The following is an 11,181-nucleotide window of genomic DNA, read 5'->3' as shown; positions in this document are numbered from 1 at the left end:
GGGTAGATATTACAGTGACATCAATGCCGCACCCGAATATACCATCCACTGAGCCATCGACATCAATGCCTCCACCGCATCCTACAGCACGTCATGCACATCAATCGGACTATTTCGATATGGAACACTTTGGTGAGGGGCCTTCCATGGTCCTGTCCCCTCATGGTCTATCTACAGCAATGCATACACCGCAGACTTCCCCACCTGAATGTACCAATTACACATCCCAGTTTTCCCCTGAGGTAGATCCTCTAATGTCTGAACCTACTTCCACACACCATGGCCATATATTGGACCCCTCCTGGTCACCACCACCATATAGGACAGCAGTTGGTACCCCGGTGACTCCCTTAACACCACTGTCTACTGCATGTCTGTCTACTATGATTCCCTCTGCATCGACATTGACCGCACCCGACCCTTTCACAATACCATCATCTCCTACCCCACCATCATCTCCTACACCACATATATCCTTCACCTACCATGTTGATCCATTCATTACCCATGACTTTCACATTGACGGGGAGGGGGAGGGCCAGGTCCATGCACCTACCAGAGGGACACGTAGGGGTAGAGGTTGTGGCGGCCGTCGTGGTGTAAGTAGAGGCCGAGGGCGAGGGCGAGGGCGAGGTCGAGGGCGACGCCAAGCAATAGACCATGACAATAATGCAGCGGATGATGACGTTTCACAGCTTAGTGCCGTATGTGAAGGTGTGCCAGAGGTGGTATCAAATGAGTGTACTGCAGCCATTGGTGATGTGCAGCCAGCTTCTATAGAAGCGGGCGAGGGAGTCGTACGTGCGGCAGTGCAAGATATACTGAGAGTATATAGTAAGAGACCCAGGAGACAAACCCATGGAAGGGGTTGTGGAACAGGGGGAAAATTAGGACATTAGGAACAACCAGCATTGGTAAGTATATTCAAACATTATGTTCAGGTGGTGTTTTCACGTGGATTAGTCTACATTGTTTAAGTTGTGGCTTATTATATAGCTCTGGCTTTTGGCTTATCTTATCTTGTAATTGTGGCTTATTTTATAAGATTCTAGATGCTGATGCTGCTGCTATTTTTGTTACTGTTTTGAAGGAAGGGGTAGCTGCTTGCTGTGTTGCTGGTTGCTGGTTGCTGGTTGCTTGCTGCTTCTTCATTCTGGTTGCTACCGACTGTGTGTTGCTACTGCTGGCTTGGATCAGTGAGCTGATAATTGGGTATGAATTTTATGGTCTTAAAATAGCTTTGGATGTGTTGCAGCTCCCCGCTATTAGCTAAAGAAGTCAATGAATTGATATTTTCCTGTTCTGTGAAACAAGAGGTTATATATTTATATACATTAGTTAATTTTTTCTTCTTACAATTTACTACCCTTAATGGGTAGTCAGTTGTTTGGTTGAAATTGAATAGCCAAGTTGTCAACCCTAAATTAATTTTTTGTGCACTTTTAGGGTCAGAGCCAGATTTCTTACATCGTGTTTGTGGAATATAATTTAATATTTCATGCGTTTTTAATTGAAATATACCTTATAATGTGGGGCTTTTTGAAAATTTTTGCCATCTCTGTGCTTTTGGCGTTTTAAATGTTGTCTACCTTATATTGACATGCACTCATAGCATTTATCAAATTGTTGGCAGCCTATATTTCATGTCATAACTCAACTCTTGTTTGCTTGATTCTCTTCATTCTAAAAAATGTTACCTATGGATTGGTTTTATTTATCCATTTTGTGAGTCCATATATAGCTGATTAGAAGTTAAGTTGCTTACCTTATCATGGTTGATTGATGGAAAAACATATTGTCTCTGCTCTCATATAGGACGATGATGGAAATCTAGAGGCACTTAAAGTTGGTGCTGGTCAAGAAAAGCAGAATCTCTCTAAATGGTGGAAATTTAGAACTTAATCCACGCATATAGAAACTGTTTCCTAATATATGCTTTGCAACACTTAACGATAGGACATGACATGCCTTCTAAGGGAAGAAAATTAAAAAAACCATATCTCCTAGACTGTTGCTTTGCCAAAGAGTGGCACCATTGTTACCTAAAGGCTTTTAGAAAATTAAATTTGTAGATTGATCAAGGTCTTAATAATTGATCTAGGCTAACATTGTTCACTAGCAAAATGGGCATATGAAGTTGCAAAGTTAGACATAATTTTTTAAATCTTCTCCAGAGGCTTTTACAAGTTCAAACCATTCTGACGACATGATTTGGCAACAGATAAACTTGTGACATAACTTGGAAAAAAACAAAACTCAATCAAATTAACTATAGAAAGCTCATTAACTTTTGAATTTTTTGCACACCTCATAGTTGATGGTGAGGAGGTTTAAGTTTAAAAAGTAGTAAGTAATAACTAATTGTTAGTATGTACCCATTTCAATTGCATATTGATCCCTTGATCTCTGGTTTTTTCCTTTGTAGCCCTTTTGTTTCATATCTGCAGGTGACTGATTACCTCATTTTTTTGGGGTCTTTTATAGCTTCTTGCTTCATCCCCCACTGCAAAGTCTCTACGTCTACAGTATAATTCCACAGAACCAAGTTCAGTAGATAAAGAAGGTTAACCCACAAACGCTGGTCAACATCCCTCCTGTGGAAACCAATTCCCTCAACAAAGAAAGTTGCTGGCTTAAAATCCCACCAGTGGTGATTGAGGCAAATGATTTGTTATGTGATGATCAAACTGCAATAGAATCCCAGCCTCCAGAAAATAGTGGAAAACATGAGGGTATTCCTGTGACAAATGGAGAGTTAAGATGTAGGGAAGATATAACTGTCAATGAGACTCATAAATCTGCCCGGACAGCTTCTTCTGCAGCAAAGCAGGAACGTGCGAAGAATGGGGTACAAAACAGACCTGCAGTGCCAAGTTACATGGCAGCAACTGAATCTGCAAAAGCAAAACTGAAAGCACAAGGCTCGCCAAGGTTGGACCAAGATGGAATTGAGAATCATAATCTCAGTAGGCGTCATTCTTTGCCAGCTTCAACTAACAAGAAAACAAATTCACCGTCGCCAAGGGCACAGAGACCAATACATTCGGGTGGAAAAGGTGGAAACAAAAGTGATAGATCTATGTTGTCATCTAGAGATGGAAATGGTAAGAAATGGAAGAACTCCAACCAACCTGCTAAAAAGTAAGTTATATTCGGCTCTTGCATGTAACATAGCCCACATTCCATACAGGCATCTCATTCTCTCTCTCTGTGTCTATCTCTCATGTTTTTATGTCCTTTACACTCTCCTTATTGTTTCTCTACTTTTGTTCAAGCCAGGAATTCCAAGCTTACTCATATGCTGCAGAGCTCTCTAGGTGAGGTTCTTTGGTGTTTTTAGTATTTTGCTTCCTTGAAGTGATTTTTGTGCTTTAGAATCCACTTTAAATGTTGTAGTGCCACTTATAATCTGCCATGCCGCTGTTGTTCAAAAAGTATACTTTTCGTAATGAGAAAAATGAATGAGTAATTGATGTGCTCAATTGTTTATAACTTAATTGTCGGGAATTAACTACATAGGATCCTAATCTAAAATATAAATTTTTGCAACGGAAAGTCAATTTCTATCTACTGCCTTTTGTTCAAGTACAAATTACTGGAACTTGAAATGCAGGAGGAGATTGCAAGACCCTGATGTTTGTCCAGATCAGCCCAAGTGCTGCTGATTTGGGAGAAACTCTGTGCTCACTTAATTTTGCTAGCCGTGTGAGAGGGATAGAGCATGGACCTGCTCGTAAACAGGCAGACCTCACAGAGCTTGTCAAATATAAGCAACTGGTATGCAGAAAGATAACTTCTTTTCCAAGAACTATTATTTTTGTCAAAAGCTGTTGCAACTCATGATTATAAATTTAAAACAGGCAGAAAAAGCCAAGCATGATGAGAAGGAAATGAAGAAATTGCAGGATAGCTTGCAGTCGTTGCAATTACCACTTGGTTCTACAGAACACTTCTGCAGAAGTCTTCAATAGAAGGTATTGTTTTAAGGCAATTTCTAGATGGATGTTCTAACAAAGGAAATGGATGTTTTATTTATTGGCTTGAAAGATAGGAATCGAGTTTTAAGCCAATTGTTCTTTGAATTACTCAACAGGTTCGAGATCTTGAGAACCAATTAGCAGAGGAGAGAAAAACCAGACTAAAACAAGAAACTAGAGCTTTGGCTGCTGTTTCTGCTCAATCTCCAGCTTTGTCAGCTCTAAACCAAGCACAGAAGACCATAGCAGAGAAAAAACCACCATTGGGTCCCTCAAGATTGAGATTGCCTTTGCGAAGAATCACCAATTTCTTGCCCCCGCCATCACCACATCACAAGACCAGCACTCCCACTTCTTCTATTCTCCCTGTCTCAACAGATGACAAGGAAAACATGTCGAACACAACCAAGAGAAAGGCACCCTTGAAAGCAAGACGTGGATCCATTGCTGTCAGACCTCCTCCTCCAGCAACAAATCCAGATTTGACCAATGCAAATTGTAGAATATGTTTGAGATATCAGACAGGAGAAGGATGCAAATTTAGGTCTTCTAAGAAAAAAATGATAACTATACTAAACGCTCTTCTGCAAGAAAAATAATAATGATCCTATTAATTCTGGGTCCATGTTATATTTCTTGTGTTAACTTTTATGTGTTATGGCTTGTTGCAGGTTGTGTTGTCCACTCTTGCTTTCACAGCATTTGAGCTTCCCCCTAATGGGGCTATTGGAACAAGAATATTGGAGTTCTTTTTTCACTCAAGGCCTGATTTGGTGAGAATTTTATTTATTTATTTTCCTTAATGTCAGTAAATCTAATCCTGAAATGCACTACCATTGTTGTGTCCTGCCTTGTTTTTGGTGGGAAATTTGGCAATTGAAAAACTATTGTTGTGGAGTTCTCATGTTGTGATTTTGCCAACTACTTTGAACTTTTTTGTCCTATTCTACTTGCAAGCTTACTTTAGATGGGGCAAATTACAAAAGTACTCCCTGATAGGCAATTTATTGAAATGCATCTGATTTGTCTGAGTTTTCTCAAATCTGAAGTAGCTAAAATTGTTTGGGTTCAACCAAACCCCTTGAAAACAGTCCCCCTATAATGTGATACCAATGGTGAGACAATGGTCCGTTGGTAGGGCCCATATGGATGTTTTCTTTCTCCTTTTCTGAGCATAGACTTTAAGGTGTCAATCTCCATATCAGTATGTGAGTTAGTTACTGCTGAATCATTTATTATGTTCATCTATATTTCAAATTGTCTACAAAACTTTTTGTTGACACTTGGATAAACTTATAGAAATTGTATTTACCATGTGGTGATCCATGTTTGAACATTGAAATTTCATGTATTTGTTTGATGTCTTGATTTCAAAAATTTGTAGGTGAACATCAGGAGTGTTGATGAGGCAATAGTGATCGGTGCTGCTCTTTCATTGTCTTCTTCAGCTTTTGTCCTGCAGGTAATTTTGTTGTAGGTATCTCAAGGTTGCTCTGTCGATTAAATAAGTTGGTTAGAGTTTGCCAGCATTGGCCTTGTGAATTTGCAGCATGGTTTATGCAATAATTACATTTCTATCATTAAGTTAATTGAACTCTTTTTTGTAATCAGTAAAAAATCAATTTAGCTTCTTGGTGCTTCCTGTTTTACTGCTCAAGTATTGCTTAATATTTCCCTTCTTTCTTCGTTTCTTTCTTTCTTTCTTTCTTTAAATTTTTGGCTTGTCATTCTCTGCAGAATTTGGTGGAGGAAAGTATTTGGCCAATGCTTGCTAAAGAAAGTTTGAAGGCTTTACGTGGACTTGGTTTGCATTACGTGGACTTGGTTTGCTTTCGCTGGGAGGAAAATACCTTCTTCGGAGAGTTTTTGAGGTTTGCATTAAGTTATCTAGACCAGAAAATCTCCAAAGTCATGTCGTCATATGATATGCACATACTAAATCAAATATATGAATCCCAAGTGGTTGCAGAAGCGAGGAGCTCAGAAGATTTTGTTGCTCTCTGCCTACTGATAGTTGCTGGGACTTCACTCGTAACCTAGAAGTTGGGTTTCAGTGACACGGTGTGATATATATTTCTCAAAGATGGAGAATACCTGATATTGATATTGTTCAAATTTATTAGTTTATGTAATTTGTGATTTTTGCGTTCACTGTGCAGCTTGGAACATTTTTGGCTGGGGCATTATTAGCAGAAACAAATTTCCGAACACAGATTGAAGCTGATATAAGGCCATTTAGAGGCTTGCTGCTTGGGTTATTTTTTGTTACTACTGGCACTTCCATTGACATGCAGGTAGTTCCATGCTTTTATCCCATGTGTTGTGTTTTAATTATGGTGCACTGTTTCATATTCATTCCTTGGGTACAAGGTTAGGGTGATGATTTCGTAGAGTGAGGTTTTGGAGATGAAATGTCAACTGTTTGGAGGGTGTTAGCAGTCACATATGAAAAATAATTCAGTTGTTTCTTGTGGAAAAGAAATTTTTGGGAATTTTACCTAAATTCCTTAGATGTCATCAGTCATAACGTAAAATGAAGGAATTTAGGGTTGAGATTTAGGAGGAAGAAGAAGAAGAAGTTTTATATATTGAAATAAGCATTAACCTCAACTTTACATCAGTCAAATATATATACAAAACCCTAACATAGCAATATGACCATCGTACCCTCAACTTAGGTAAATATTAACAATAGAACAGAAGAACAAAATTTAACTTCCCAACCAAAGATGGGAATCATTTATCTACTTAACCTATCCTTTGATATTTTTGTACTCGGAACTACTTTTACTCATATATGCTCTTTCTGATTTGCAAAACTTTACAACAGACGGAACTACCGTATGGATGTTGTAACGCCCTCAAAATAAGACAAGCATTTACATATAAACTAACCACATTCCTTTATTTCATTGAGTTTCATTACATAAGTATTACATGTTAACATCAAAACAAAATGCCCTACGGGCTTACAGCTTTCCAAGTTAACACTTGGTTTCAACAAAAGAGTACTAACTCGTTTACACATTAAGCCCTTGGCTTGAAGTTACATGTAATACATCAAGAGTAAAACCACTACACTATGTCCGCTTCTAGCCTTCCAAGCTATGTCCTTGGAGGTGGCATGCTTCCTGTACCTGAAAATGATATTCCCATATAGGGTGAGCCACAGCCCAGTAGAAATACACTAAACCAACCATGGACAATGACTAAAACATTAGCAATTGATCGTTGGTCAACACTGATACAATCACATAAATTACATATTTATGTCAACGACTTACAAGTCCCAATTACTTTTCATTTTCCCTTTTTCAACAGATAAGCATGCTAGCTCTATCATCATTTCCACAGATATGTATAAAAACTATATCTCACATTCAGATAAGCATAAAAGCTATACCCACATTCTCAACAGATATGTATATCAACAATATCCACAGATAAGCATACAAGCTGTATCCACACTCTACAACAGATATGTATATCAACAATATCCACAGATAAGCATACAAGCTGTATCCACACTTCACAAAGATAAGCATATGAGCTCTATCTTCACTTCTCTAGACAAGCATATGAGCTGTGTCTACGGAGTTCATCCCCTATCTCCTCCCAATACCTATCCGGTTTAGAGGTACATCCCCTATCTTCCCCTAAACCGCGGAGTACATCCCCTATCTCCTCCTCTACACATAACGTATATAAACACATTGGTTCTATATACAATCACACAATACACACAATTAATGTATACTATCAACCGTCAAGTTCTATGACACATTCCATTGATTAGTTTCCGTTTACCTAATCATCATGCATTGTCTACAACAATCTCGACTATCCTCCACCGATAGCCCAAAGCAGTTATTTCTAAAACAGAAAATAAATGCACAAATGGATATTCAATCAACATTTCATTTCCTCACTTCTCACCAATTAATTATCCCAATTAATTAAACAATGTAATTAGGCCATTTTCCATAATTACCATTTCAACCCTTAGGTCCCATTTTCATCAATGATTCAACAATCATTCCATTTTTTTTATGCCAAACATGCATCTAGGTTTATTATGAATAAAACCCCAACTTTTGTAAAATTACACAAAAGCCCCAAACTTTCACAAAATTACCAAACCAAGCCCAACATCTCAAAATACCAAAATTTAAAGACAAAACCCATAGAGAGGAGTAGGTTATCCCTACCTCAATTTCGGAGTCCCAAAGGAGAAGACGACAAAACCCAACGTGCTCCAAAACTCGAGATTTTCAGATTAAAATGAAGCCCTCGACGATCAACAACTTTTTTGTAAAGGCCAAAGGTGAGTAAATCACTCCTACTAGATCACAACCTAGAGAGAAGGTAGAGTCTAGAGTGAGAGGCTCAACAATGGTGATTTTGGAAAAGTAAGAGAGAGAAGAGAAAGTGAAAAAGTGATTTGAAAAGTCACAATTTCGGGATTTAAACCCAGTCTTCCGCTCGAGCGTAAAACACCCCGCTCGAGCGGCCACTCACAGACTTCCGCTCGAGCGGCCAACCTCCCGCTCGAGCGCAGAATGCACTCGCCCAGCACTTTTGCAGAACCAGGACTCCGCTCGAGCTCCCAACTCTACGCTCGAGCTCACAACACTGCACAACAAGATACTGGATGGACGTAATCTACGCTCGAGCGCCAACACCTCCGCTCGAGCGTACAGGCCAAAAATCTGGGCAACTAGTTTTGGTTTCTAAACTCAACCAACCTGTAACAAACCCGCTCAACACATCCTATAACTCAAATACAACGTAAGAAAGGATGTAAACAAGATAATAAACAACTACCAACATCCACGGACACATGTCCGGATCACTATACAACAAGGGTAAACCTGGGATCGCTATAGATGTCACGGTCACCTTTCCCATCATAAATACGAGCTGTGACAACAGACAGAATTTAATAAGCCCGTGTAGGTTGGGAGTTAGAGCTGAAAACGCATTGAACTTAACCGAAAAAGGACGTTAAAGGGGCGAAAATATGAAACAGCCCCCGAACTACCATATGGATGTCACGGTCATCTTCCCCATCATAAATAGGAGCTGTGACAACAGACGGAATTTAATTAGTCCATGTAGGTTGGGAGTTAGAGCTGAAAACGCGTTAAACTTAACCAAAAAAGGGCGTTAAGAGAGCGACAATACAAAACAGCCCCTGAACCACCGTTCGGATGTCACGGCCACCTTCCCCATGATAAATAGGACCTGTGACAATAGACGGATTGTAATTAGCACGTGTAGGTTGGGAGTTAGAGCCGAAAACGCCTTAAACTTAACCGAAAATTGGCGTTAAAGGGGCGAAACTGCGAAACAGCCCCCGAACCACGTTACGGATGTCACGGCTACATTGCCTGTGACAAATAGGACCTGTGACAACAGACGAAATGTAATTAGCACGAGTAGGTTGGGAGTTAGAGCTGAAAATGCATTAAACTTAATCAAAAAATGGCGTTAAGGGTGCGAAAAAGCAAAAAGGGCGTTAACAGTGCGAAAAAGCTAATTGATAAACTCACTTTGTTGTTGTATAATTGATACTGTGTGTTATATCCTCATAAATCATTATTTGCCTATTTTAGTTTAAATAACAATATGTTAAGCTAAAAGGAATCATTGACTGATTTTTAGTAATATAGTCTTGGTATATCAATTGGTATATTCGTTGTGTTATTCATCTAAATTCATCTGAGTTAGTTATCTAATTTTTTCTTTCTCCATAAGCTAACTCCACTTGTTAAATAAATTGAACCATATTCTGTTTAAAAAAAAATCAAGCTCTGCATTTTTTATTACTTACCTCACTGGTTTTTGTTGCAGATTGATAATGTTGGCATGGATACAGTGATGTTTTTGGGCCAGATTGATGATGTTTGCATGGGCGCAATTTACATTATATTTTTTTTTTTATGGAAAACATGTACAGCTGATATGTTTTGTTATTAAGTTTTTTTTTTTTAGTTTGAATTGTAATTGTTGGTTCGGATAGTATATGTATTTGTTAGATTATACTATATTTATGGATTCTTATTTTCTTTGATATGTACGGTTAATAGTTAAGTTGTGTATATGATTGAAAATTGAATGCTACAGGTTGTGGAGAAATATTTTTATTGAATGGTTGAGAATTGGATGAATGAATGGATGGATGAATAATTTTGTATATGCATAGGTTACATGTGACAAATAATTGAATGAAATAATTTTGTATATGCACAGGTTACAGGTGAGAAATAATTTTGGATGAATAATTGAATGAATGAATGGTTGTGGAGAAATAATTTTGTTAATGTGGTTCTTATATGAATTCACCTTGTGTAGGTTCTACTTACTACCACAATGATTCTACCTTGCCTACGACCACATTGGCCCTGACAGATAATTGTTTGAAGGGAACGACCATATGTCAAATTTTAGGGTTTAATGTTAAGGGCTGGTGTGGATGGCTTGTGTTTTCACCATCTCAATGCCTGATATTTCCTGCTCCTAAGCCTTTCTTTTGTTGTAAGTATGAATATACACTTCAGTTAGCTTTTTCTTCACGTCTGGCAACCAAGTTTCAAATTTATTTTGCATTTCTTCTCAGGTGTTGTCCCTGCATTTCATCCCATTTTTGTCCCTCAAGATGTCGACACATTTGATGTTGAAGCAGCAAACATTGCAATGCCGAGTCTGCACCTGCTCAATCTAACAAATAATCTTTGCTTACTCCTCTTGGTCAGCCTTTAGGTTCTTCTCTTTCGGGGCCATCAGGTCTCAGCCCTCCCCCCAAAATTTTACAAGGAAACACCATGACAAATTCAATTGTTGAGGTATTCAAGCAGGCTGCAGTGTGCCTTCAGCATGATCTTCTCAATGTTTTGAAGTCCAAGGATTTTCATGATCATGAGTCTATGATCCTAGAGGCCTGTTTCATTTTTTGTTAGATGCTCTGTTTGTTGATTCTCAACCCTTTAAAGAACAAGCGGAGGAATTTATTGGTTGTGCAGCATAACTTGATGAAGTAGAATTGTCTATTAACAATTTTGTGTATAATGATAAAGGCTTGTTCCTTTATTTATGGTTGCACCTCTTATTTATCTTGAGCTCTTTTATTTTGGTTTTTATGTTGAGCAGTGACTTTCAAATCCTTTGTAAGACCAATCCAATCCAATCTTTGTAAGACCAATCC

At 38.4% G+C, this 11,181-nt stretch overlaps 1 protein-coding gene across 4 annotated transcripts; it reads left to right on the top strand.

Moving 5' to 3' along the window:
* Positions 1–295: 295 nt before the first annotated feature.
* LOC114296873 (K(+) efflux antiporter 3, chloroplastic) lies at positions 296–10,173 on the top strand. 4 transcript variants are annotated; one of them, XR_014350686.1, is made up of 10 exons: positions 304–914; positions 1,091–1,212; positions 2,485–3,141; positions 3,280–3,317; positions 3,617–3,777; positions 3,861–3,974; positions 4,094–4,750; positions 5,362–5,439; positions 6,137–6,271; positions 9,831–10,173. XR_014350686.1 is itself a non-coding variant. In XM_082905935.1 (4 exons), the coding sequence occupies exons 1-4, from the start codon at positions 4,628–4,630 to the stop codon at positions 9,954–9,956; spliced, it is 462 nt and encodes a 153-aa protein (XP_082762061.1). In that variant the 5' UTR covers positions 4,094–4,627; the 3' UTR covers positions 9,957–10,173. The 4 variants fall into 4 exon arrangements, 1 of the variants encoding a protein (XP_082762061.1); XR_014350685.1 differs by having other exon boundaries at positions 306–914; positions 3,614–3,777; XM_082905935.1 differs by lacking the exons at positions 304–914; positions 1,091–1,212; positions 2,485–3,141; ... (1 more) ...; positions 3,617–3,777; positions 3,861–3,974.
* Positions 10,174–11,181: the final 1,008 nt, after the last annotated feature.

This window comes from Camellia sinensis, chromosome 14 (assembly GCF_055761805.1).
Source record: "Camellia sinensis isolate YWXY chromosome 14, ASM5576180v1, whole genome shotgun sequence".
In the NCBI taxonomy this organism is placed as follows: domain Eukaryota; kingdom Viridiplantae; phylum Streptophyta; class Magnoliopsida; order Ericales; family Theaceae; genus Camellia; species Camellia sinensis.
Note: the sequence above shows the minus strand (reverse complement) of the source record. Positions and strands in the feature narration are given on the sequence as shown.